The 27,674-nt window shown below is 60.5% G+C and overlaps 2 protein-coding genes across 4 annotated transcripts in view; one reads left to right on the plus strand and one right to left on the minus strand.

Moving 5' to 3' along the window:
- Positions 1–5,521: 5,521 nt before the first annotated feature.
- Positions 5,522–8,978, plus strand: NKX1-1 (NK1 homeobox 1). The gene is made up of 2 exons (XM_047847297.1): positions 5,522–5,987; positions 8,086–8,978. The coding sequence occupies exons 1-2, from the start codon at positions 5,522–5,524 to the stop codon at positions 8,976–8,978; spliced, it is 1,359 nt and encodes a 452-aa protein (XP_047703253.1).
- Positions 8,979–19,004: 10,026 nt separating this feature from the next.
- Positions 19,005–27,674, minus strand: part of UVSSA (UV stimulated scaffold protein A) — a 29,465-nt gene continuing 20,795 nt past the window's right edge. For all 3 annotated transcript variants that reach the window (XM_047847268.1, XM_047847267.1, XM_047847269.1), the window contains exons 11-14: positions 26,923–27,106; positions 26,384–26,507; positions 23,422–23,596; positions 19,005–21,804 (exon numbers count right to left, since the gene is read on the minus strand). In XM_047847268.1, the coding sequence (XP_047703224.1) occupies positions 21,711–21,804; positions 23,422–23,596; positions 26,384–26,507; positions 26,923–27,106 (577 nt within the window). In that variant the 3' untranslated portion in view covers positions 19,005–21,710. The remainder of the gene's footprint in view (positions 21,805–23,421; positions 23,597–26,383; positions 26,508–26,922; positions 27,107–27,674) is intronic.

Raw genomic sequence — 27,674 nt, forward strand, 5'->3', positions numbered from 1 at the left:
CCCAAGGCATCCCCAGACCTCCTACTCACAAGGGGTCTTCTGACCGCCCACCTCAAACAGGGAGGCTTAGGGCATTCCCCCGGGTGAAAAATCTATAGAAAGCCCAAACTGCTGTGGTGATTACTGATGGCGAGAGTGCCTGCGCTTGGAGCCCTGGGTACTAACAGAACTCTGTAGGTCAGGGACACAAGGTGGCTGTTCTGGGCAGGACTGAACCTGGACATCCTTGTCGCCCTTGTGAGGTGGACCAGTCGCAGGCAAGCAAAGCAGCTGGAAAGACCAAGGGCAAAAAGGGCCATTCTAGAGAGAGCCTGCAGTGGCAAGGACCCCTCGGGGCACCCCACCTGGACTACCTTCCCTTTGGCATCTGGTAGCTGATTATGTCACTTTGCATCAGTAGGACTTGCATCCACATCAGAGTTCCATCACGTACCGGCTGGGTGACATTGGAGCATGTGATCAATTGTCTTCATCCTCAGTTTGCCCACGTGTGAGGTGGTAATCCCCACTGCTGCCCTACCTTCTGGTCGGAAAAGTCTTCGGAGCTAGGATGTCCTCCGTGGCCAAGGGAGGAAGCTGGCCACCACCTCCTCAGTGCTGATGTGGGAGTTGGGTGCCCTGCCACAGCACCCTTGACTGCACAGCCCCTCCTCCCCCACAGCACCCTTGACTGCACAGCCCGAGAGCCACTTTCAGTTTTGATGATTCAGGATTTTGTCTTTGTTTTAAAGGGTTTAAACCTCACCTTTGCGTTTGACTGACTCCTTGCCATGATCCAGGACCAGTGCTACGTGCTTTTCATCTTTGAACTCATGCAGCTTAGAAATAGAAGCATCCAAACCTGGACAGTGAAAACCTTGTAAAAATCCCTACCCTTTGGTTGGCCCTGGCTTGGCCAATGTGAATGGGCTGGGGGGTAGCACGCACTGTGCCCGGACGCCACACCACACACACAGCCTGCCGCCCTCGTCCTCCGGTGGGATATCCTAGAGTCCAAGGAAGAGAGCCAAGCTCGGGGCACAGATGTTACAGCAGGTGGACAACCGAGGAGAGCTTAGCCGTGGGTGGCAGTTTGCGCTGTCCGCGGTGCTGAACGCTCGAGCGCGCGGGGTGGGGGGGGCGCCCGGCGGCGGGTGCGCTGTCCGTGGTGCTGACGTGCTTTGGCTCTGTCTGTGGGTCTGAAGACGCCCTCGGTGCCGCGGCTGCGCGGTCCGTAGGGCGCAGGCAAACGCCCGTGTTTCCATCTCTTCTCTGCTGTTGAGTGTGGCGTACCCTTGCTCGAGAAGTCAGGAGACCCCAGGAGAGGTATATCTTAAAGAAGATGAATAAAGAAATCAATAACTAGAAAGTTCCCCTCTCGTTTTTCAAACTCGGGGTGAGCAAAATTGTTCCCCGAGGAGCAGAGGGGGTGCAGAATCCTCTTACCTCTCGCCTCTCCACGAGGAGGGAGCTTAAAAGCCTCTTGTTCTCATCCTCCTCCTCTGCCTCCTGCATCCTCCCCACAGGCGCACAGGAGGTTGGCCTATTCAGAGACACCGGCTCATCAGTGGGACTCGGCATGGACTCGAGGAGTCAGAACACTAATGTGTAGATGGAGGTGATAATGCCTTCCCTGCATATTTCACAGCGATGTTGGGAGGGCCCTGGGCAGTCTGGGGTGGGGGTATGCTTTGCATGAAACATTGTACAAAGCGGGGGTTATCCATCCATGTGCCCCTGTAGACCCCTGAACGTTGCTGCCCCTCCATCCTGCCCGATAAAGCTTCTCCAGCAAGAGAAGGGAGGACCCCCCACCCCCATGTACACGAAGGCTGTGATTGTGTTGTTACTCGACTCCCAAGGGGAAGGTATAAAAATCACATAGAATCCAACCCCCTACAAATGACAGGTGGAGACACTGAGTAGGGGGTTCATAGGCACATATGTTAGTGGTGGGGTGTCCCACCTGCTCTTGTGCACCCCACACTCCCAAAAACTCTGGTGTTGGGGAGAGGGTACGGCTGGAAGCTCAGCCCTCCCTGTACCTCTCCCTCCAACACCTCCCCTTCCTCTTCTGCATAACCTCAGTCCCCACCCACTACTGTTCCCTGGGCCACTTCTAAAACCTTGCAGCCCCAGTCCCTCCCCCAGATTTCTACACTTGTTCCGCGTCGGTCACTGTCTTGGTGCACACCCCCCACCCCAGCCTGCCAATGACCCCATCTGGTCCTGACTGATGTGCGGTGAGTGGAGGCTTAGCAATGAAGGGGTGTCTCCTGTCCACCGGGTAGGCAGAGGCATCCCTATCTCAGGCACTGATTTCACCTGTCAGTGCCCACCTGGGGCCCTGCAAGGGAAACTGGTGGCTTGGAGATAACCCGATATGGCAGATGGGCAAAGATTGCACAAATGAGGGTCTAATTGACAATCAATTGTGATTAGGAGCAAAAGGACGTCTTTATAGCTAGCCCTAGACGCTCCGAGTTGAAGTTGGGGGGAGGGGAGGGTTGTTCCGGGTATCTGAGAGAGTAGGGTGGGTGGGTGCTGTGCATCCCCGTGAACGGGGTTATTTAAGAGATGGGAGAGGGGGAGGGCAAGAGAGGATGCTAGGATCTCCCTGAGCCTTGTCCTCACACAGCAGCCCCCTTCGCATGGGAACGTGACCCGAGGTTGCCTACGGAGCTCTGGAGGCCTCCCCTCACACCCCATTGCCCTCCCCCTGCTCCCCTGGGCCAGACTTTGCAGTTCATTACTCAGACCACTGCAGCTCCCATTAGACTGTTGAGAGCACGGAAGAGAGAGGGAGAGGAGGACCAAGGAGGGAGTCTTGGCACCTCCAGACTCCAGGACACTCACAGCACTTTTGTCCCAGTAACACTCAGCCCCAAGCCAGCCCTCGCCTCTGGGCAGGGAGCACTTCCTGCTGTGCCGAGTGTGTGGATGTGCTTGGTTGTATATTACAATATGTTATTTGATTATGCCTATTACGTATCATATTTAATATACTGTGTTCCCTCTACTATGCTTTAGTCATACTCACCATACATTGTACTGCATCTCCGTGACATAAAACGTCATCTTATGTGTGTTTGTGTTGAACGAACGTTGTAGCGAGACGCCTCACGTCTCTCTTCCTCACCTGCAGGTGCCCAGTGTGTATAACGGGGGTGAGAGCAGACCCACGTCCACACCCTGCCCACCCGCCAGGGTGTGGGGGTGTGACAGACATGTTTGTGCCTCCCTGGTGACCTGCAGTGGCTAGGGGACAGGTGCTGTGTGGCATGGAGTGTGAGCACGCACATGAGGGGTAGAGCCAGGTCAGAGGTCTGTAGTTAGGACCCGCCCCTAGGGCACCTCATGCTGTGCCGGGGGGGGGGGGGGGCGTGGTGGGAGCAGTGGCAGCTCAGGGACTGGCCAGGCAGAGGCCCTGTGTGCCCTCCTCACGGAAAGCGTTAAAGAGGGGACCGAGACCAGTGCAGAGCTGGTGGGCACTGGTGAGGCTGGCTGCAGGGACGTGAGTGCATTAGTGGGTCATGCGCCTGAGATGGTGTGCCCAGGTGCTCATGAATGAATCTGCGACTGTATGTGGTGCCTGCTGCTGAATGAGTGTGTGTGTGTGTGTGTGTGTGTGTGTGAATGGGGTGTGCACATCTATATTCAAACTTAGCTGGGGGAGGGGTAGAGAGAGCCTAAGAGTCCCACCAGGAAGGTGGGGGCGGGAAGGAAATAATTACCTCCCTGTGATGAGAGATTATCCACCCTCCTTCCCCCAGAGGTGATTTATAATTTAAAGATAAAGAATAATCAAGTCCTGGCAAGGAAGGACACAGTGTTGTGGGTCTGATTAGAATCTCCGGATGGACCAGCACGCGGGGGAGGGGAGGGGAGGGAGGGGAGGGGGGAGCCCTTGCCTCCCCCCAGTCCCAGCCTCCCTGAGGCTCAGCATGTCCGAGCTGGGCCCAAATTACAGCCGATTGGTCCCCCATTATTTCTCCCAACTTTTAATTTCTGCTTCCAAAGGATCATTGCCCGCGGTAATTGCAAAGGACCCGTCCTTGTGCGCGGAGCAGGCTCCGGGGACCGCAGTGTGAGGTGGCGCGCACACCGCTCGTGCACACGCCTGCGCGCACACTCACGCCCGTCACACACAGCCTCACACCCCGCAGACCCTCGCACGCGCGCTCCCACCGCCCGCTCCCACCTGGGTCCCACCGGCGACGCGACGGCCGAGGAGCTCGCGGGCTCTGCGGCGGGAGGAGGGGGGCGGGCGCCGCCGAGGGGCAGCAGCAGTCTTACCCTCGGACGCCGACGCTGGCCGGTCCTTCCGAGGGCCGCAGGGCCCGGTGGTGCACACGTGGCAGCTGTGGGTGAATACGCGCAAACACAGCCCCGGCCCGCGGGGCTTCTGGTTTCTCCGGGCGCGGGGGGTGGAGGAGTTTGCCGCACGATGCCCCCTTACTTGAAGGGTATCGATTCTTATGTAGGCCGCCTGCCGTTTGTACGATTCTTCCGTCCCCATTTGGGGGGGGCGGGGGCGGGAGAGCCGTCCGGCCTCCCTCATTTTCGATCCCACTTCTAATGAGCGACCCAGGGGCCGCCGGCCCCGCCCCTCGCGGGGACACGAGGCCGGGCCCTAGTTTGACGACGCGAAGGGGGCGGGAGCGGGAGGGGCCGGAGGGACAGAGACCCTGAGCCAGGGAGACCCAGAGACTCGAGAGGCGACCCCGAGACGAGCGACCGGGAGAGGCGGGAGCGAGGTCCACCGAAGGAGAGGGAGGGGGCCGGAGACGCGCGGAAGACGCCGAGAGTCTGCCCCCGGGGACACCCCCCGCCGCCCGCCACGACTCCACCCCCTGCCCCAGCCGCGGAGGGACGCCGGGGCCTCGGGGACCGCGGTTGCGCCGGGACTGCGCGCCCCGGAGCCGGACGAGAGGCCGCCTGCCCGCCGCGTCCCGCGCCGGGATGTCCCGGCCGAGTCTTCGCGCTCGCCCGCCCGCGCGCCCCGGGGCCTCCGCGGCCCCTCCGCCGACCGATCCCGCAATTATTTAAAAGCCAGGGCGGCTCCTCCCCCTTCGCCCAGGAGGCAGGCGCACCGTTTCTGGACGAGCGGAGGCGCGGCGACGCGCCGCTGACCGCGACAGCCGCTCGCGGCCCGCACTCGGGCTCCGGGCTGCGCGTCTGTCGGTCGGGCCCGGGGCTCCGTCCGTGTGTCCCGCGCGGGGCCCGCCTCCTCCGCCCGGGGCCGTTCGCAGCCAATTAGGCGCGCGCGCTAACGAGGGCGGCGGCGCCCCGCGGCCGCCTGCGGGCGCACGTGTGTGCGGCGTGTGGGCGCGTGGGCGCCGCCGGCGGGGTCGCCATAAATGCGCGGGCCGGGCGCGGCGGGCGCCTGAGGCGGCGGCGGAGGCAGCGCCGGGCGGCAGCGGCCGAGAGCCAGCCGAGCCGAGGCCGCCTGCGCCGGGCCGTGCGGCGGCGCCCGGGGCCGCCGGGGATGGGAGCCCAGTAGCCGGCGGGGCCCGAGCGGCCGGAGCGGCGGGAGGCCGGCATGAGCGCGAGCGGCCCGGCGGCTCCCGGGGACGGCCCGGCGCTGCCGCCGCCGCCGCCCGGGCCCGGCCCGGGGCCCGCACCGCCCGCCGCCACCGCCGCCGCCACCGCCCGGGACGCCATGGACGGGCGCGCCGAGCTGCCCGCCTTCGCCCGCGCGGGACCCCCGCCGCTCGCCGCCAGCGACACGGTGCCCGCGGCGCCCGAAGGGGCCGGGGCGGCCCGGCCTGGCCCGCCGCCGCGCCCCACGTCCTTCTCGGTGCTGGACATTCTGGACCCCAACAAGTTCAACAGCAGGAGACGCCGCTGTGTGCTTCTGGGCCCCTCCGCGTGCGCCCCGTGCGCCCCGGCCCCGTGCGCCCCGGCCCCCTCCGCCCCGGGGCGCCCGCCGCGCTCAGAGGACCTGGAGCGCCGCGCCCTCGCCGCCGCCGGAGGAGCTGGGTCCGCCACCGGAGCTGAGCCGCCGCGTGAGTAGGACGCGGCCCGCTCCGGGTGCGGGGGGCGGGGGGACGGGCCGCCTCTACGCGTTCACGCTCCTGGGCCCCTCGGCGCGCCTGGCCGGCCGGGTGCCGGGGCGGTGTGCGAAGTTCGCAGCGCGCGGGGCTCCTTCCGACCCGGACTCCGGGGCCCGCGCCGCCCCGCGCCTCCCGGGATGGCTCCGCCAGCGGGTCCCGGGGCTGCGGGGCCGCGGGGCCGCGGGGCCAGCCTCGGAAGGTAGTTGGTGCCGGAGGAGGAGGGCGCCTGCGAGGCTGCGGCCCGTGACCTCCCCGCCCCCACCACGGCTGCCCGAGGCCTCCCTTCCTCCCCCTTTCCTCCTCCTCCTCTTTTTTTTTTTTTTTTTTTTTTTTTTGGGACAAATCAGACTAATTGTGACAAAACGCTGGTTATCTCTGGAAAAACAATTAAATCCCTTCGATTACAGTTAAGGGGAAATGTGCTTAGCGGCGGAAAGCGGCCGGTAATGGGGCGGCCCGCGCCCCCGGCCCGGTCGATATCCCATTACGGCAGCATGCATATCTCTTTCAAGCACCTTGCAAACTCCCCCCGAACATCTAAATTATAGGGTCAAAATTCGGATAATTACTCGATTAAAACCTATTACACTTATTAGGGGCCGCTATTGATCGAGAATTGCATTCGACCGGCTCCTGATTGCTTTTGGTTCCCCCTCCTCCGGCCCTTTCTCCCTCCAACTTCCCAGCCCCTCGCCGAGCAGGGACGGGAGCAAGCGCAGGGCAGCCGGGGCTGGGGCCGCAGCCTTGGGGCGTGGGGGCCTCAGGTACTTGGCTTTGCCGGTTCCAGGTGGGGTCTAGATGGAGGGGGAGCAAGCCCAGGCCGGCCGGAGGGAAACACTCTGGGCTTTGGGCCTAGCCTGGGTTCTGGGAGTCTCCACCCCGAGCCTGCACCCGCATCGGGAGCCCATCCCAGCGGAAGGCCCTGGCTCTCGCAGCTTCAGGGAGGGAGCCAGGCCAGGCCCTCTCCCTCCTCAGATCTCCCCCGGACAAGGCAGGGCTGTATGGCCAGGTGCTCTCAGGGTCCCCTAGGGGATAGCCCCTGCTCCCGCCAAGGGGTGTGGCTGGGGGGCCAGGCCACCTGCCCTGCCGACTTCCACCTAACCTCTGCAGTTGCCCTGGAGGAGTCTGCTGGTACCGAATCTGACGTTTGTTCCCCGGGTTCTCCATGTCAACCTGACTCAACAGCAGGGGCCTCGGTGCCGACTGGGCCGCACTGTGTAGGGCACCTGCCTGGCTTTTCTCACGGTGGGTCGGTGGTACCACCACCTGTGGGGGTGGAGTCTGCGCGGATGCCCTCCCAGGGCCTGCCCAGGACAGACCCTTTCTTGCAAATTCCCCCGACTCAAAATGCAGCCACCTCAGGGGCCTCTGCTGGGAGGAGCCCTGCTGCTGCGCAGACTGGGCCTAGCGGGGACGCCCCCGACTTAGCGCCGGCCCCGGACCCCCACCGCCCAGGACCAGACCTCCTGGTCAGGACCCAGACCCACCCGGGTTTCCGCGGCGGGGAGGACGGCTGCCAAGTTCCAGGCCCAGGAGGCTTGAGGTGGAATCGGGGCCAGGGCGGCCGGTTCTGGTCCCCAGGAGCCCCCCACTCCTTGCAGGCGGCCCCAATCCCACCGCCGCCTGTGGCCCGCAGGCTCTCAAATGCCGGGTAATTGGCTGGCCCTCGCCTCTCCGTAATTGGAGGGTAATCTACGCCGAAATAAATTAAATGGCCGTTAACTAGTTTGTACATTACACAAAATGAGTTTAATTAAGTTTGTATCTGCCCCGCGGATCGATCGGAGCCTTCACTCCGCTGTAAACCCCGCGCGCGGAACCGGCCCGGCCCGGCCCGGCCCGGGAGGCTCGGCGCAGGGGAAGCTTCGAGAGAAGCAAGCGAGGAAGGGATAGCGAGGCGCCCCGGGCGCGCGGGAGGGGAGGGGGGGGAGAACGAAAGCGCCCAGGCGAAGAGGAGGGGGGTAGCGGAGAGAAGGGGACCCTCCCCGGGGCGGGAGCGGGAGGGAGGGCGCCGCGTCCTGACTGTGCTGTGCTCCCCGCCCGCCCGCAGACGCCGGCGACCCCTACAAGGCGGACGAGGCCGAGGCCAGCGGCTACAGCAGCGGCGGCGGCGGCCGCAGCCCGAGCGCGGACAGCGGGGACGAGGCGCCCGACGACGACGACGACGACGACGACGGGGCGCCCGAGGCCGGGACTGCGCGCGGCGCGGAGGAGGCGCGGGGAGGCGGCGGCGGCGGCGGCCTCGCGGCCCGCGGGTCGGGCTGCCCGGGCGCGGCCGAGGCCGAGGCGCCCCCCGGCGCGGTGGACGAGGCTGCAGCCCCCGGCCCCCGCGGGACCTCGCCCGGAGCCCCGGGCCCGCCGGGGGTCGCGGCGGCGGCGGCGGCGGCGGCAGGGGGCGCGGGGACGACCCCGCAGGGCGCGGCCGCGGCCGCGGCCAAGCCCAAGCGGAAGCGCACGGGCTCGGACTCCAAGTCCGGGAAGCCGCGGCGCGCGCGCACCGCCTTCACCTACGAGCAGCTCGTGGCGCTGGAGAACAAATTCAAGGCGACGCGCTACCTGTCGGTGTGCGAGCGCCTCAACCTGGCGCTGTCGCTGAGCCTCACCGAGACGCAGGTGAAGATCTGGTTCCAGAACCGCCGCACCAAGTGGAAGAAGCAGAACCCCGGCGCCGACACGAGCGCGCCGACCGGCGGCGGCGGGGCCGCGGGGCCGGGCGCGGGGCCGGGCGCGGGGCTGCCGGGCGGCCTCAGCCCGCTCAGCCCGTCGCCGCCCATGGGCGCGCCGCTCGCCATGCACGGCCCGGCAGGGTACCCGGCGCACGGCCCCGGCGGCCTGGTGTGCGCCGCGCAGCTGCCCTTCCTGTCGAGCCCGGCGGTGCTGTCGCCCTTCGTGCTGGGCTCGCAGACCTACGGCGCGCCCGCCTTCTACGCGCCGCACCTGTGAGCGCGGCGGCGGCGGCGGACGGGGACCCGGAGGCGCCCGCCGCCGCGCTCGTGCAAGGCCTCGGTCGTGGACTGTGTACATAGCCCGTTGCTACAGGAGAGTTTTAAATTTATAAACGACTGTTCGCGTCGGGGCCGGGCTCGGCCCGCTCGGAAGCACTTTGCTGAACTTGACTCAATCAATAAACCGCAGGAGGCCGAACCCGCGTCCCTCAGGCTCCCGCGCTGACTTGCGCCGGTCCCGTCCGGTCCCGTCGGTGCGTACTTGGCGCGACCGAGGCGCCTCGGAGGCTGTTGCGCCAGGCGCTGCGTTCAGGCCTCGGTTTCCCCGCGGGCGTGGTGTCCCGTGGCCAAACTCTGCGGTCGGATGGCGTCTGGGTTCCGCCACACGCGCGCGCTTGGTGCTGGCCGACTGAGGCTACTGTCCAAGTGTCCCGCGTCCCCGCGTCTCCCCTTCCCCCACCCCGAATCCTCTAGCTTCGGGGACGCCCCCCTTCCACCTCCGTGGAGCCTTGGGGGGCCCTTAGGGGTGCGGGAAGCCCGGCGGGACGGAGCCGGGCGGGGCGGGGCCGCGGGTGTTGCGCGCATCCTCCCCCGGCCCCGCAGGGACGAGCTCCCGTCGCTTCCCAGCCGAGGAAAGCTGGGGCGCGCCGGGCTCCAGACACTTGCCCGAGAGCGCCGGGCTGGACCGCAAGCCCGGCCCGCACGAGTCCAGCGCTCCAGCCCGGCGCGGCCACCTCTCCTCCAACGACTGGCGGGTTCCCCTCCAGTCGCGGTCCCCACGCGGGTTCCTGGAGCCCCGGAGACGCGGGGAGGCTAGAGGCGGCGGCCCCCGGGCGGGTGGCTGCCCGACGCGAGAGCCGAGGCTACGGGGCCGCAGGCCGCCGGCCCGCCTGGACTGCGAAAGAGCTCGCACGGGCCGCACGACCCGGGGCGCCGTGGGGCCCGTGGGGCTGGTCCGCGCCGAGCCCAGCGCCGCAGAGGGAGCCAGGGCGCGGCGGCCGCGTGTCTAGGCGAGCACCCCCCTGCGCGTGCGAGGAGTCGGCTGAGCTCTCCCAACTTTTCCCTGCGCCAGGCAGCCCGCCACGGTCCACTTTGGGTAGGGCTGGGGGCTGAGGCTGGAGCGAGAGGCTGGAGCCAGAAGGCGCTGTGGGGGTGGACGGCAGCGATCCCCCACCTGCCTGGGTAGGAGTGAGGAGAGCGCCCCCCCCCCACTGGCTTCACCATCACTAGTGGGTAAAGGGCAGCTGAGGGGCAGCTGGGACCACCCTGCCCACCACGCCCCAGGCTCCACCCCACCTGCCACCCCCCGCCCCTACCTCCCACCTGCACAGCGCCGGCCCCAGGAGATTTTCTGCTAAGTAACCCTGCTGACAGACTCCGTCAGCCCCAAGAGGGGGGCTCTCCTACTGGCGGAGCTCAGCATGCCCCAGGAGTGGGGCTCAAATCTGCTGAATCTAACGGGAGAGGGGAGAGGAGGTGGGGACACCCCTGGTCTCACCACTGAGGCCTGGGCACCCAGGGTGTAGGCAGCTGACAGAGGAGACCCAGAGCTCCAGATTTGATTTGGCCTAAAATCAAATCACAGCATGGCGGTGAACTTAGCCCAAGTGGGCTCAGGGGCTGCCAAAGCAGGAAGCCACAGCCTCCGCTTCTCCCGAGCCGGGAGGACAGGCCAGAGGAGGCAAGCCTATCAACCTAGAGGGTGTGGGGTCCGTGCTCCAGGGAGCCCCTGCTTCCCCTAAGCCCACCTGCTGAGCCCAGTGGAGTCTGCTGCTCCACCGCCCTCAGAGGGAGAGGACGAGGCAGACCTCCAGCGCGCCCGCCCAGGCCGAGCTAGAGGCAGAGGGGAGCGGTGGTTTTCCGGATTCCTCAGCACTGCCCCTGCCCCACGGGGGGCTGACTTCGCTGTTAGTGCCAGGAAGGGCTGTCTCAGTCCTGGGATCCGAGTGCGCCGAGGGATGGCCCCTCCTCGAGCTCCGAGGACCAGTCCTGGCTGCAGTCGCATCCATCGGTAATCCCAGAACACACCCACGTACTTCCCATCACCTGGAAGGAGTCTCCTGTCCAGCAAGGCGCAGGCCCTGCGAGTATGAGCCCAGACGAATACAGGCCTCCCTGAGGGCCTTGCTGGGGAGGCTCCGCTCACCACACTGACCCCCAGGCTCCTGCCCGGGAACTGCCGAGCCCAGGCAGACGCAGAGCTCCCTCCCCATGAGGCCACCCCCCACACCACCCAGCCCTCCGCATCTCCCTCCGCGCCCAGCCCACAGCTGGCGCTCTGTGGTCCCCTGCTAGTGGGATTGGCTTTGGCTGCATGAAAGAGAAAATCCAAAGAACACAAGTTGAAAGATTATTTTCTTTTGTGTGAGGAAAATCTGGCCGCTGGCAGCCCCAGGCAGCCATGACACCTACAAAGAGCCCTTGGAAACCCTATTCCATCCCACTATCTGCTACAGCTTCCCTGGGCTGGGTCCTCATCCTCAGAGATCCATATGGAGGGTGACGCTCCAGCCATCACATCCCCATTCCAGGCAGCCAACAGGAAGGAAAGGAGCAGAGGGGCACACCCCTTTTCCTTTTAAGGCGCTTTCCCAGAAGCCTATGTAACACAGCTGCTCACAACTCATTGGTCAGAGCTTGGTCACATGACCGCTCCTTGCCACGGGAGGCTGGGAAATGTAGTTTTTTAGAGCCGGTGGCAACTCCTAGTGAAAAGGGGAGAGTGGATGGACATGGGGGCCGCTAGCCGACCGGCCACCCCCGCATAGCACCCTCCAGCGTCGCCTGATTCCTTGCCTGCCTGCCCAGCTCCTTTGCCCATCTTTGTTCCGTCCCCCCCACCCCCCGCACCGGCAGCTGGGCACGCGGGGGCCATGGACTCACCCAGCTGTTGGCCACACCCTCCAGCGGGCACACCCCAGTGTGTTCACTTCCCTCTGTCCGTGACCCCCCACCGCCCCCTCGCCCCCACTGCCGGCTCGGGCCACCCACCCATCCCGCCATGTGCCCTCCCCGCCCACCTCGGACTGACCCCTGCGCCCTCCCTCCTCACCCACTCTTTCTGCTAGGCGGTGTCCAAACATGCTCTAGGGGCCGCACCCTCCTTCGAGCCGACCCTGTATTGCGTCCAGCTGCCCTCCCAAAGCCAGAGTTGCCCAAAGGGCTGTCTCCACTCGCTGTCCACTTCGGTGTCTCCGCCCGCGTCTCCCCTTCAGCCCCGCGCGGCCCTGGCCCCACTGCCTGCCGGTTCTTCTGCTGGGCCCCGGGCCCCACGCACCCCTCGCGCCCCACCTGCAGTCCCGCAGAGGCGACCCTGAGCGCAGCTCCGCCCCCCCCCCCCCCCCCCCGGGACCGTGCCCGCCCCCCCACCGTCTTCCAGCAAACCCTGGTGGCCCTTGCGCCCTGACCCACCTCACTCCCCACCCTGCCGCCCCGGCCGCGGGGCCGCGGTGCCCTCGTCCACGTGGTCCCCTCCCCACACCGCAGCCCCGCAGCAGAGGGGCCATCTCTTCAGCCTCACAGGCCTCCCCGGCGGCGGCGGCGTGTCTAGCGCTGTCACCCGACCAGTCGCCGTGCCCCTCCCGCTCCTCCTCCCTTGCCCGCGGTTAGTCACGTGTGACCACACGCCCCGGCTCCCAATCAGCCAGCCTCATCTGTCACATCCCCCGTCCCAAAGTGGCACCCTGAGGGCCCAATGTGGAGTCCCCAGGTCTCTGCCCTGGGTCACTTGAGGTTCACAGGGCTCCGTGAAGTGTGACTCAGCTCAGAGGGGCCTCCCTAGGCTATTCGAGGGATGGCGGGGGTGGGGGGGGTGGGGGGCTTCCTTCCGGGAGGGAATGACGTTTACATAGGGAGGGCAAGGCTGACAGTCTGGGCACCAGGGGCACCAGCTGGGGGAGGGGGGAGGGAGGGGAGGGTCAAGCAGGTCACTCTCAGGGACGTAGGCACTGTCACGTGGAGGGACACGGGTCCATTCCAGGGCCCCTCCCCCCACATGTCCCACCCACACCTGTTGATGGCCCCTTCAGAGCAGCCCTACTGAGGGCACATTCTCCCCCTTGCCCGGACACGGGCCAATGGTAGCTGGAGGCTTATCCCCATTTCTTGCTTTCTGGGCAGCTAGGTGCCGCCATGTGATCAAGTCTGGCCAAGGCCATGCAAGCAGTGTGCGTCTTCCCTTCCCAAGAGGGGTTCCCGGAAAGGCCCTTCACAGAAAATGGAGGCACACCCCACCGTGCCTCCTTCCTTCTCCAGATCCTGTGATGGCTGGAGCCCCAGCAGCCAACTTGGGCCAAGAGGTAGCCTGGGGAACGGAGGTCCTACGCACTGGTGCTGGGAAGAGACGAGGCTCCAATGGCACCGTGGGTGGCTTCTCACCAGCTTGGGGCGCTCGCCTGAGAGGCACACACACAAGCCAGGGCCACTCGGGGGTTTCCCATTCTGCGCAGCCGGTTCTGTGACAGGCCATTTCTGTAAGCTCCGTCCAACCCCAGTCCCGAGGCCGCGACCCTGCAATGATGCTCCCTGGGCCCTGCCAGTCATCCCTCCTGCCATCCCTCTGCTGTTCTGTGGGCCGGCCCGGGCGGGGGCAGCAGTGCCCTTCAGGACCACGTTCCTGGGCTGAGGTATGCAGGTGCCACGGCCCCGCCCTCACCCCTCTGGGCCGGGAGCCCCTTCGCGGGGCCTGTCACCACAGCCCGGCTCCAAGCCGGCCACGGGCGTCTGCGCTGCACCCGGCCAGCCGGCCTGCTCTCCCACCGGCTGGAAACACACGAGCGCGCAGGCCTGCCCTTCAGGAAACTCCGGCAGAGGCAGCGCCAGATGAGACACAGAGGCACTCAGGCCTGAGCTAAGTCTCACGAAATCCCTCCTCCTCCCTCGGCGCACCCGTTTTCTAACTGCCTCAGAGCGGACAGAAAGACATCTCTGACGTAAAAACGCAGGACAAAGCCACAGTTATCGAAACAAGTGTACTACATAAACGGGCGGGCTGACGGGACAGGAGAGTTCTGTCTTCCCTGGGTGTCGACCTAAGAGAAAGGCGGTGTGCCACGTCTGCACAACAGACCGCTTGTTAGAAATGGGTGACACGAGCAGCCACCTATCGGGAATGAAAGCTGGGTTTCTGGGCTCGTATTTTGTATCAAAACCGATGATGGATCAGTGAGTGAAATGTGAAAATGAAGCCCAAAAAGTGCCGGGAAATGTGGGAATATTTTTTAATGTAATCCTTGAGTGGGGAAGGGACACAAAACACAAGAGGCAGGAGAGGTCGGGAAGATGCAAGGCGTACAAAATCCACCTGGCTGAACGGCGATCGCAGGATCGGCAGACGGCAAATACTCGAGGCTCACCACACTGAGCTACTTGTCTTTTTTTTTTTTAATTTTTTTTTAATGTTTATTTATTTTTGAGACAGAGACAGAGCACGAACGGGGGAGGGGGGGCAGAGAGAGAGGGAGTCACAGAATCCGAAGCAGGCTCCGGGCTCCGAGCCGTCAGTGCAGAGCCCGACGCGGGGCTCGAACCCACGGACCGCGAGATCGTGACCTGAGTCGAGGTCGGCCGCTCAACCGACTGCGCCACCCGGCGCCCCTCAGCTACTGGTCTCAACTAATGAAGAGCTCCTCCAGTTCACACAAGTTAGTAAGTCAGCAGGAAACGAGCAAAGGATATGGACATCCGGCTCCCAGAAAAGGAGACACGAGGAGAAATGCCCGGTAGCTCACCCCCCCAAGAGGCACATCATCAACCAGAACTCCAAGGTGCCACTGCTCCATGGGGCAAGTGCCCGGTGCCGCCACCGCTGAGTGCCCAGGGCTCCGGGAGTCCGCATCTTTGCGGGCTGCCGCCACTGGGAAAGCGAATGGAGCGGTCGGTCCCACGGCAACTAGCACAGTAGCAGCCGCACAACCGCTGGGGCTCCGCACTCGCGATCCCGGGGGCCCAGAGAGACACCCGTGGCTGTGGTGGATGCGCGTGTGCAAGCCGTGTGCCGGACCCCTGGGAACGGTCAAGGGCTAGGAAGGGCCTTCCTGCCCCAAGTCGGGACTGCTCAAAATGCCACAGAACCCGAGGGAAAACAGCCAGAACTAACATTCTCAAGACTCTGGAAATTCACCAGAGACCTGGACCGATAGGCTGAGTCACGGTGGGAGGTTGCGATTCCCAGTCCCTCTCCTGCTTCGCAGTGTGACCTTTAACCCCAGCAGCCTCACAGCCACAGCGGCTGTGGAAATCAGTCCGGCAGTCACTGGGAGGTGAAGACGAGGTGTGGAGCCCCCCGAAGCCCTCCCCTCAGAGAACTGGCACCATTTGACCTGTCTGGCTGCTGCCTGGAAAAAATCCATTCGCCAGGCTGGTCTTTTTCCGGCCTGACTCAAGTGGCCGAGTGTGGGTTTGTTGCAAACAATCAGCGGCGCTGTTTAACGATGCGGCCGCCCACAGAGGCAACATGCGCTTGGGCAAACGAGAGGCTGGCCAAAAAACCTCCGAAGACCTGAGGAGTACCTAGCTCTCACCTCCGGCTGAACTCGAGGCCCTGTACAACAAGCAGGAAGTGTGAGTTCTCAGTGAGAACTGACTGGCTGAGCAAAGTGAGCCCCACATGCACACACAGCTTGTCTACAAAACCACAAGACTTCTTGGGTCAAAGCATTTAAGGAAGTCTCTGTTCAATCATTAGCTGATCACTAAGCTAACCACAGAGACTCCAGTGGCCAAGCATAACAAAGAATACAGATTTACATAATTAGTCCAGAAAGGACATTAAACAAACAGCGACAACAAATTTGGGGGGGGGGGGGGATCTGATTTCCAGAGTTGTCATGTTGTATTATCTAAAATATCTAATTTTCAACAGAAAAATTATGACACATAAGGCATCGGGAAAGTGTGGCCCATACACAGGGACAGAAGCACTCGATGGAAACTGTCCCTGAATAAGCCCAGACGTGGAACTTATTAGACAAATGTTGTAAATCGGTTATTATAAATATGTTCAAAGAATTAAAGGAAGACACGTATAAAGAATGAAAATGAGAATGGCGTTTCACCAAATAGAGAATATTGGTAAAAAGAAAGACATTATAGAAAAAAAACCAAATAGAAATTCTGGGCTCAGAAAGTATAGGTGAAATGAAAAATTCATTAGATTTTTGTTGGAAAAAGAATCTGTGATCTTGAAAACAGATCAATAGGTTCATTCTGAGGAGCAGAAAAAAGAATGAAGAAAAATGAACAGGGCCTCAGGGACCAGAGAGACATCATCAACCAGCTGACATACACATAATGGGAGTCCAATGACAGGCGAGAGAGAAAGAGGCAGGAGAAGAAAAAATGGCCCCACACCTCCCAAATTTGATGAAAAACCACCTCTAAATCCAAGAAGCTCAACAAATCTCAAAGACGACACAAGCAAAGACACACAATCAAACTGTCAAAAGTCAACGACAAGGAGTACCTGGGAAGCAACAAGGAGAAGCCCCAACCTGTTGTGTACATGGCATCATCTAGAAGGTGAACACTGGCTTCTTGTGAGAAACCGTGGGTGCCAGAAGGCAGTGAGATGACACAAAGTGTTAGAAAGACTATTACCAAGATTTCAAAATCCGGCAAAGCCATTCTTCAGAAGCGAAGAAGAAAACATTCCAGACAAACAAAAATGGGGAGAATTCACTGCCAGCAGACTTCTCCTACAGGAAATAACTGCAGGGAGCCCTTCAGGCTAAAGTGAGAGACACTAGTCAAATCCACAAGAAGAAACACAGAGTGCCGGTAAAGGCAACCACGCAGCCAAAGAGCAGACAGAATAAATGTATTTTTGATTGTAAACGTTTTCTTTTCCCATCTGAGTCAAAAGAGCTGCATAAAGCGATAATCACAAAACTATGCTGACGGGCTCACAATCTATTAACACGTAATTTGTACGACAAAAAATTGGCACAAAGAAGCTGGGAGGGAACAGACTTATGTTAGAGCAAATGCTCCTGAAATTAAGTTGGTATGAATCCAAACTACACTGTATTTAGTCGTTCACTCTGAAGGTTCCAGAGCAACCACTAAAACATTGCCCCCAAAACAAAAACAAACACCCAGTGAAAGGCACAGGGGGATTAAGTGAACGTCCATCCAACATACAAGAAAAGGACAAAGGGGAAAAGAGAGATAAAAAGATGTGTAGAAAAGCTGAAAGGTGACAGATGTAAATCTTTCTTATCGTAATTACATTAAAGGTAAATGGAGTAAACTGCACTATAAGTGCAGAGATCGGCAGAACAAATGAAAAGCCACAATTAGCTACATGCCACCTATAAGGAGCACGTTAGGATCAGATAAAGATGTACCACGCAAACAACAACCAGAAGGCGTGCTGACATCACACGAAAAGAGACTTAGAGACAGACAAAAGCTGTTTGAGACAGAGAAGGCTGTGTTACAAAAGGGTCAGTATATCAGGAAGAAATAATAGTATAAGCATATATGCACTTAACGACAGAGCCCCAAAACACACGAAGCAAAAACAGAAGTTAAAGGAGAAACGACTGGACAGGAATGGCTGCAGACCGCCATCCCCCACTTTCAATAGTGGGTAGAACAAGCGGGCTGAAGGCCAACAAGGAGAGAGAGGAGGTAAGCAACACTACGAACCAACTCAACCTAACACGTGTCTACACGACACCCAACAACAGAATAGTTTCTCAAGTGCATGTGGAACATTCTCCAGGATAGCGCATACACAAAATAAGTCTTAAAGGACTGAAACCATACATGATGTGTTCTTTGGCTATGTGGAATGAAATCAGAAATCAAGTAACAGAAAAACATTGGGAAATTAACAAGTATGTGGAAATTAAACCAACTCTTAAATCACAAGAAAAATGAGAAAATACTTGGAGATAAAGATGAGGCAGAGCACACACAACCTACACGATGAAGCTAAAGCAGCACCTAGATGGAAACTTCCAGATGTAGACACCTAATGAAAAAGAAGCTAGACCTCAAATCAGTAAGCTAATCACCTATCTTCAATAACTAGAGAGAAAACTAAGCCCAAAGCAACCCAAAATAAATAATAGAGTAGAAAATAATGAAACAATGAAAAAATAAGAAAAAAAATCAACAAAACCAAAAGCTGGGTTTTGAACAGATAGTAAAATTGGAAAGCCTTTAGCTAGACTGGCCAAGAAAATTTGAGAGAGAGAGAGGACAATTTCCTAAAATCAGGAATGAAAGAATAGATGTTACCACCATACTTACAGAAATAAAAAGGGCTGTAAAGGAATAGTATGAACCACTGAGATCAACAAATTACAATAAAAAACCTATGTGAAATGGACACATGCCTACAAATACAGAAGCTACTAAAACTGGGGAGCCTGGGTGGCTCAGTCGGTTAAGCGTCTGACTTTGGTTCAGGTCATGATCTCACGGTTCCTGGGTTCGAGCCCCGCGTCGGGCTCTGTGCTGAAAGCTCAGAGCCTGGACTTGCTTCAGATTCTGTCTCTCCCTCTCTCTGCCCCTCCCCTGCTCATGCTGTGTCTCTCGCTGTCTCTCAAAAATAAACGTTAAAGAAAAAAAAAAAAAAAAGCTACTGAAACTGACTCAAGGAAGAACAGAAAATCTAAACAGATCTATAATAAATGAAGATAATCAGTTAATTAAGAAAAAACAACTTCTCACAAGGAAAAGTCCAGGACCAAATGACTTTACTGGCGAATTCTACCAAATGCTTAACGAATTAACACAAATCTTCCATAGATTGTTCCCAAAAAAGCAGGAGAGGAAGGAACACTTCCCCATTCAACCTATGAGGCCAGTAGTACTCTGGTACGAAAGCCAGACAAAGACAGCACAAGAAGAAATACACACTGATATCTCTTATGAATACAGACACAAAAGTCCTTAACAAAGTACTAGCACACTAGGTCAATGGAATCACAGAATACTAGCAAACCAAATGCAGCAATATATAAAAAGAATTATCACGACCAAGTGGGATTTATCCCATGAAAGCCAAGAGTGGTTCAACGTACAAAAACCAATTAACATAATAAACCGTATCATCAGAATAAAGGACAAAAGCCACATGATCGTTTCAGTAGAGACAGATGGATGGACATGGGACAGATGCAACGTTTTCTCCAGACAAAAACACCTGACAGAGTAGAATTAGAAGGTCACTTCCGCAGCCTGGCAAAAACCATCTTCAAAAGCCCACAGCCCACACCGTACCATGGGGTGAGACTCTGAAAACTTCCTCCCCAAGCCCAGGAACAAGGTGAGGATGTCCACTGTCACCACTGCTACTCGACACTGTACTCGAGGCTTCTACTTTGCCAAAGCAGTTAGGCAAAAGAAAAAAACGAAAGCATCCAAACTGAAAAGGGAGCATTTTGTTTGCAGATGATGTGACTGTGTGTTGAGAAAATCCTAAGAAATCTGCATGCACGTGCTGATCTATTGGAATTAACCGAGTTGAGCAAAGTTTCAGGCTACAAAACCATACAAAATTCGGTTGAGTTTCTATAAATTGAGAACAATCTAAAATGAAATTCAGAAAAAGCTACATTTGCAACAGCATTAAAAAGAATAAAATACTTGAGAACACATTTAACAAAATGAGGGCAAAATGTGGACACTGACAAAACGTTGCTAAAAGAAGCTGGCAAAGAGCCTAACGATCATGAGACCCCGAGCGCATAAGCCACACGGCTAGGTGTTAAGTATTAAGTATAGTGACCCCTAGATCCACCAAAACCTCTGTCAAAATCTCAGCTGCCTTTTTTTTTTTTTTTTTGGCAGAAACTAACAAGCTGATCCTAAAACTCATTTGGAAATGCAAGGGACCCAGGCCAGCCAAACAGTCTTGAAAAAGAACAAAGCTGCAGGGAGGACTCACTTTCAGGTTTCAAAACTTACCACCAAGCTACATTAATCAAGACACTGCAGCACTGGCATAAGGACATATAGGTCAGTGGAACAGAACTGAGAATCCGGAAATAAATTCATACATTTATGGCCAACCGACAATCAGCAAAGGTGTTAAGATAATTCAGTGGGTCGGAAAGAATAATCTTCTCCACACACAAAAGGACAAAGTTGGGCCCCTACCTCACGCCATATACAAAACTAACTCAAAACAAAACTGACCTGAATTTAAGAGCTAACCCGATAAGGACACTTAGAAGAAAACATAGGGGTATATCATGACCTTGGATCAGACCATGCTGCTCAGACAGCACACCAGAAGCACAAGAAACAAAAGAAAAAACAGATCCTGGATGTTATCAAAAGGAACAACTTAGTGCTTCTAAGAGCACTATTGAGGAAGTGAGACAGAATGGGAGAAGGTATTGGCACACGATATAAGGATCCGGCATCCAGAACAGATAAAGAATTTTTAAAACTCAAAACAAACTATCCGACTGAAAATGGTCAAAGGATCTGAACGGATATTTCTATGGCCAACAAACACACGAAAAAACGATACCACTGGTCACTAGGAAAATACAGACTAAAATACAAATCAAGACACCACTTTACGCCAATTACAGATAATATCAAGTGTGGACGAGCGCAGACAAGAAATTGGAACCTTCACGCGCCGCGGTGGGAACGTGAGTAAAATGGTTCGGCTGCTTTGGAACAGTTCAGCAGTTCATCCAAAAGTCAGACAGAGTCGCCATATGACCCGGCAATTCCGTTTCTAGGTGTAAACCCAAAAGAAATGGAAATATTATGTCCACACAAAAACCTGTACACAGACGCTCACGGAAGCATTATTCGTAACAGACAAGCGATGCGGAACGACCCACATGTCCGTGATGAACAGATAAACAGGGTGTGGCATCCACTCAATGGGTATCATCACTAGGCCACAAAAGGGGCTGGAGTTCTGGCATATTCTATCACACGGAACAACCCTGGAGACGCGGGGCTAAGCGGACGAAGCCGGACGCGAGGGGCATTCACGTGAAACGTCCAGAAAGGGCGCAAACCCGCAGACAAATCCAGAGGTGCTGCACACGCCTGCCCACGGGGACAGCGCTTCTTCTGCGGTGATGCGAAGTTCTGGAATCAGGTGGTGTGGGTCGCACAACACCGTCGACACACTTAATGACACTAAGTTGCACGTTCTGAAAGGGTGAATGCTGTGGTATGTGGGTTCTGTCTCAGGAACGCGGTCCTCGGAAGAACAAGAGCAGTGAGGTAGTTGTGGGCATTCTAACGCAGAACCACCACCCCACACGTGTGCATTGGAGGCACAAGGCACAGCGCCCTGAGCGGTTCACTTCCGGTGTGTTCGTCTTAGAAACGGTGTGCACGTAGAAGTGTGGGTTTCCTGGAGCCCCTCCGAGCGATCACCGCCCAGGGAAGGGGCAGGGAAGCGGGGGCCGGGGGTCACACGTGGCCCATCGACTCGGAGCCACATCGTAAGACGTACGGGCTTTGTAAGAGGCCCCACTGAGACACAGCTGCCCGTGTGTCCTCCAGGCTCTCGGGCCAGACGGGAGCCCAAAGGACAGTGGCACCCCCGCGGGAGGGACAGTCCACGGCTCTAGGGCACTTTAATTAGAATACGCGCTAACTCCTCACACAAAGCACACACAGGAACGGTGGCTGTGGTGGTGGTGACCCGGTCCCGTGCCCGCTTGCCCGTCCTCGAGCGCTGGCACAGGGCGAAGAGGAGCTGCGGCCAGAGGGGACTACACACGCCCAGCCTGGCCCTCTAATTCAGCGCATAGTTAAACTGGTTTGCAAACTTCTCGTGTTTCTTGCGGTCCATCTGGTTCATGGCCGTGACGACCCTCTGCACGGCTGCCCTGTGGGGAAAGCAAAGCGGGGCGTGATCAGGGAGCCCCGGCTAGGGCTCTGGGCTCCGACTGTGGTCTGGCTGGGCTGAGGCACCGGTCCCAGGTGGCTGCCACACTCCGGCCACCCAGGCTCCCTGCAGCTCAGAAGCAGCTGGGCCCTACCCGCGCAGAGCCCAACGACGACCTTGGCACCACCCCTGTGGGCTCCCTGAGCCCCCAGAACACCTCCCGGGATCCCGAATCTCGCCAGAGCCAGGCTGCACCCCAGAACCAAGTGCCAGAACCAAGTGCCAGACCCAGCCCCCGCCCAGCCTGCTTCCCCCCCACCCCGAGCCCCCTCCCCGCCCAGCCAGCCCCCACCTCAGGTGGGGCCGCAGGAGAACACTGCAAACGTGCGGCAGGAAGACGCAGAGTGGCGGATGGGGCGCGTCTCGCTGCCCAGCCTGGGTGCTGTGACGCCGAGGGCCTGTGCCCGGTGCCCACGTGACTTTTGGGCGCGGCCCCAGGGGCGCTGCCACCCCGGCCCTCCAGCAAGACGAGCTCTAGGCCACCAAGCTGCTGCAAGCAGCCAGCCCGAAGGCTCTCCTGAGCATGGTGGGAGGGTGCCGGGCACAGAGGCCCCTTGGCCGGCGCTCCTCTGGGCATCAGCACCCAGGGTGCCCTTTAGCCTCGGCTGATCCACCAGAAGCCAGCTTCGTGCCCGGAGGCTGGGGGCCAAGCCCTCCTCAGGATGCCGACTCCTACGACGCGCCAGCAGTGAGGAGGTCCTGCACCGCCCCCCCCACCGCCCCTCGGGGCTCCGTGCGGGCGCCGAGGAAGCCGTGCTCTCCCGTCCCCTCAAGCCAAGTACACGGCGATGCTGGCCAGGAGAGCAAGGAGGGCCTCCCTTGCCCAGGACACTGAGCCAAATGCCCTCCAGGGTCTACTGGAGGAGGCTGCCCCGCAGGCACGGTCTGAGGCGCCTGTTAAGACCTGTGCCTAAATCTGACCCACGAAGTGACGGCCTCACAGGCTTCCTGAACAAGCACCCCAATTCCTTCCGGCAGCACCTTGTATAAGCAAGGTGGCTCCGGCGAGCCACAGCGGCGAGCAGGCAATGAGAGTGCTGGCTCGAGGCCCTGACCCACTTCCCTGTGGCACCGGCCAAGTGCTGGGGCGGAGACCTGGGTGGCAGGTCCCACCGGCCTTGGAGCGACTCCCCTGCCCACGGTCCCTAGGTGGACGTCCCTGGGCACTGACCTCGAGAGAGCCCAGCCCGGGCCAGCGCCCGGCCCTTCTAGGTCAGCTGGGCAAGGAGACACAGGGCCGGCTCTGTGCCAGCAGCCCCCGCTGAGGCCTCAGCCCCTCACTGGGAAATGAGGATGTGCTGGCCGGCCGGTCCGCGAAGCCCCACCCCTAGGGGAACCGCTAACCGGTGACCCTCGGGGTGACCGGCTCCAGGCCCTGCCCCTGCTGGCTAGGAGCACCTGGCCCACCCAGCGGCCTGGTGGTCAGCGGGAGAAACGTGTGGTAGAGCGGAGTCGGGGCCCCAGGCTTGCCAGGGTCTTGGAGTCCAGTCACCACCCCCCCCCCCGGCACCCCCAGACGCAGGGGGTGGGGGGCAAGGAGGCCGCCAGAAGCTCTTACTTAGCAAACACCTTCTTCGCGATGCGCGCACGGGCAGTGTCGGCCTGCTGCTTCAGGTCGGTGAGGCCACGGCGTCTCCTCCTCTTTCCTCTGCCTCTCCCGCTGGACCCAGACGAGCCAAGGTCAACTCCTGTGGCGGCCTCCACGTCTCTCATAAACTCGGGGTCCTGCCACTCTGCAAAGAGGCCTCGAGATTTAGGAGAACTCCTGACACTAACCCGTGCGTCCCTACTCAAGTCCCGATCCCTCCCCGCCGTAGGGGCCGGCTCGGCTGGGGACAGCGGGGCGGGGGGCAAGGCAGACCCTCCCCCCGCCACCGTCCTGTGCCCCGCAGGCCCCTGTGCCCACAAAGGCCAGAAGGGGCCGGGACAGGACCCAGCAGCCTCTCCCGGTGCATCCACTGACCCCTCAGGCAGGAAGGCAGCTGAGGCTGGTGGCTGGGGGACAGTGCCATCTGCAGGCTGCTTCCCGGCCTCCAGCTGGACTGTGCCCCGCCAGGCCCCCAAATATGGCTGCCAGGCCCGTCTGCTGGCTGGTGGGCGCGTGCAGCAGCGGTGGCCACAGCCAAGGGGTCAGCGTGGGCACAGCCTTCTTTCTTTTCGGTCCAAAAAGAACCGGACGCGGGCTTCAGCGACGCGGGGGTCAGTTCAGCCAGACAGCTCTGAGTTTCCTGCCACGTGCCTTCTGCCACGGCCCAGCCACACAACGCGGTGGGGGACAGCGCTCCGAGGGGAAACACGCGTCACCCGGTCCCAGAGCCCAGCCTCACCAGCCCCGAGCCGCACCGAGGCCAGGTCGGCGCGCTCACCTGCCAGAACTGAGTGGAGGTTTTGCTGTCCGATGGTGGGGGCTCCCGGCCTCGGCTTCCAAAGGCCCGGCTACCGCCCACCTCAGTCTCGGCTCCCCGGTCCCGGTGGGGGCTGCTCTGCCCATGCCGGCCGTCCCAGGAAGGCCATCCCAGGCAGGAGCGGGACGGCACCATGTCCCTCCTGTGCCCAGACCTGTGGCCGCCGACCCTGGCCCGCAGGAGGGTGCCGGACGCCCTGCCCACCTAGCCGACGGGAACCCCGGGGCCCAGGGTCAGAGGGCTGGGCTGTGCGCCCCAGACAGACAGATGGCCAGGCCTCCCCAAGTTGATTTTTTGAAGTGAAGGAATACAGGGCCGCACAATTCAGGCCCAGGAACGATTAATCCGAGATTAAGGAAAAGTGTCTGAACAGTTTATCTCCCGTAATCAGAAGGCGCCACAGTTTAGGAGCCCGGTGAACGGAGCAATTGTTTAAACACAACAGAAAATGCCAGCGCCCGGTGGAGATGAAATGAGCATCTCAGTAAAATGAAGGACCAATTTAACAGCCTTTGAAGAAAATCAATAGAAGCCGGGCCGCGCGGCCTTCCTGTGCGCTGACGGGCCCTGGAGCTCGGCGCGCATTGTCACCAAGGTTAGCGCCAGGGAAAAGAAAATTGCCCCGCGTGCGAGGGAGGCGGGGATCGATACTGTAGTTAGTGAAGAGATGCTATTTCACATCTGACTGGCCAGCGCCGGCCCGCGGCCGCAGCCCCGATACCTGTTGTTAACAAGTCGCCGAGGGCTGGAGAACCACCCGCTCTTCGGGGCTGACACAAAAAATAGGCACTTAATTTGCTCCTGAGTGTGAGCCACCAGGGAAGGCCTCACCCTGCGGATTAGCAGGTCAGGGGCCCCTCCCCGCCGCCATCCACTGCCCCGGGTGTCAGCCTGAAATCTAACATCTGTCAAAGGGAGAAACCCCACTAATGACGACAAAAACAGCCTGGCTGGGACCCTCACGTGCAGGCCAGCGCTGCCCCCCACGCACGCGGCCGCCTTCCCTTCGTCGGGGCTCTGGGTCTGCGACAGGGCTTTCTCAGGTGAGCGAGAGCCCCAGGCAGTCCCGGGGCCTCCAGACGCTGGCCCGGGCTGGACAAACCACGGAGACACGGAGACAGATCAGGGGCCCCGTGAGTGTGCCCGCGCGCTGCCCCGTGACGGCCACTTCTGGTGACGCCCCCTGGCCCTGCTCCTCAGGGGTCCTGGGAAGCCGGGAGGCAGCCAGCACATGGCACGTGCCCAGCACAGGGCGTGGACACCCGTACTGGATGAGACGAGTTCCCTGGGTTGTCCTGAAAACAGTGATTATGTGGCTCAAGTCCACCATCCTGTCTGAATCTAGCCTACGGGACAGGACCCTGAGATGGCCTCTGTGGAGACCTAGCCTCCCGAGGCCTGAGGCCTCAGGACCCGCCGGGGACCCACTTGCTCCTGCCCAGACGGGCACAGACACACGCACCTGCACGTGCCTGCAGCTCGCCCTGCTGCAGAGAGCGAGCCGGTCGTGCGGGGTGGCAGGGGGCACAAGGTCTGCACGGGGGACACGGGGGCAAGTGCGTCTGCCTGGCAGGAAGCAAACTGCTCTCCTCCCTGGAGCCCGGGCTTCGGCCAATTAACTCTTCTTGCCTCCATTTCTTCACCTCCTTACAACTGATTCAGGGGCGCCTGGGTGGCTCAGTCGGTTAAGCGTCCGACTTCGGCTCAGGTCATGATCTCACGGTTCGTGAGTTCGAGCCCCGCGTCCGGCTCCGGGCTGACGGCTCGGAGCCTGGAGCCTGCTTCGGACTCTGTGTCTCCCTCTGTCTGCCCCTCCGCTGCCTGCACTCTCTCTCACATTGTCTCAGAAATAAATAAACGTTAAAAAACATTAAAAAAACAAAACAAAACAAAAAAAAACTGATTCAGAGCCCAGAAGCCAAACAACCAACCAGCCAACAACGCGGCCTTCTCGGGCCGTGAGCGCATCCACGTCTCCAGGTGGCAGCTGTGCGAAAGCGCCACCCCGCTGTGTCCCAGTTGTGCCGCCGTGAGCCGGGACCACGCTGGTGGCAGGTGGCCACAAAGACCCCATGGGGAGGGTCCCGGCCGTCCCCACACAGCCCCCAGACCTACCTGGGCGTCCCGCCTGCTGCTGCTGCTGCTGCTGCTGCAGCCGCCTCTGCTCCCAGGCCCTGTCCTCCGGGCGGAGGGGCCGCCCCGCGTCATCTCTCGGGACGATCTTCCCGTGGAAAGGACACTGTGGCAGAGAACAGAGCAGTTCGGATGGCGGGACAGGAATGCCCCTTCCTTCGCACACCCCGAAAAGGAGGGGCTCTTGGGGTACGTCTGTGAAGGCGGGTGGGCCGAGGGAGGGGGGAGGCTGGGGCCACGGCAGTCCCGCGCCCGCCGCCCGCCCGGCGTGTTCCGTACGGAGTGCGCTCAAGAGGTGCGGTGTTAAGCAAGCGAGGGCGCCGGAAAAAGTGCGGAGCGCCCCAACTCCCAACCCCGGCACAAGTCCCCGCCTGAGCGACACGTGACAGCCACAGGCAAGCCCTCCCTGGGGCGGCAGCAGCCAGCGCAGCGCGGCAGTGGGAGGCTGGAGCCTGGAGCCGCGCACTGCCACCCCGCCCCGCCCCTCCCGGCCTCAGCTCCCGCCTGGGCTCCCGCCTCGCCTTCAGCCGGTCCTGGCGCTCGCAGAGCCGGCCGTCGGGCCTCGGGGCGCGGCAGCGGTGCCGCACGGGCTCAAACTTCCCCGCGAAGGTGATGTAGCGGCTCCGGAGCATCTCTGAGACGTTGGCGTTGTCCACTTCCACGTGCGCTTCACTGGGCTTCCAGAAGCGGTGCTCAGAGGGACACCTGCAACACCAGACTCTCAGCGCTGCCACAGGGAGGCCGTCGGCCGGCTCGGCCGGCGAGGCCTGGGCCGGGCAGGCTGGGGAGGGCACGCCGCAGAGACCCCGGGACCCGACCACAGGTGCCACAAGCTGAACGCCAGCAGCCCGGCAGAGCAGAGACCTCGGGGGCGATCCCGGCCCGGCAGGAGTGGGACTCGCCCGGGAAACACGCAGATGGAAATCGTGCCCCTTCCCGTCGGCGGCCCCCAGAGGGAAAGTGAAGGCCAGCACAGCCGGGGGGGCAGCTTCCCAGAAATTCCTGGCAGAACCCCAGGCCTGGCCGTGGGGGGGCGTCTGAGAGCACCGGGCGAGGGGTGGGTGGGGCGGCCGTGACAGGGGCTGGGGTGCAGAAGCACTGAAGGAGCGCGAGGGGTCACAAAGGGCCCGGCAGCCCATCCTTCGTTCCTGGGGTGACGCCAGACCACGCAGGACGGCGAGCGACGGGGCAGCTCAGACAGAGTGCAGACACGCACTGCACACGGTTCCACGGCCGCCACACACCCGTGCCATGTGGTGGCCGTCCCCATGCC

This window comes from Prionailurus viverrinus, unplaced genomic scaffold (assembly GCF_022837055.1).
Source record: "Prionailurus viverrinus isolate Anna unplaced genomic scaffold, UM_Priviv_1.0 scaffold_45, whole genome shotgun sequence".
In the NCBI taxonomy this organism is placed as follows: Eukaryota; Metazoa; Chordata; class Mammalia; order Carnivora; family Felidae; genus Prionailurus; species Prionailurus viverrinus.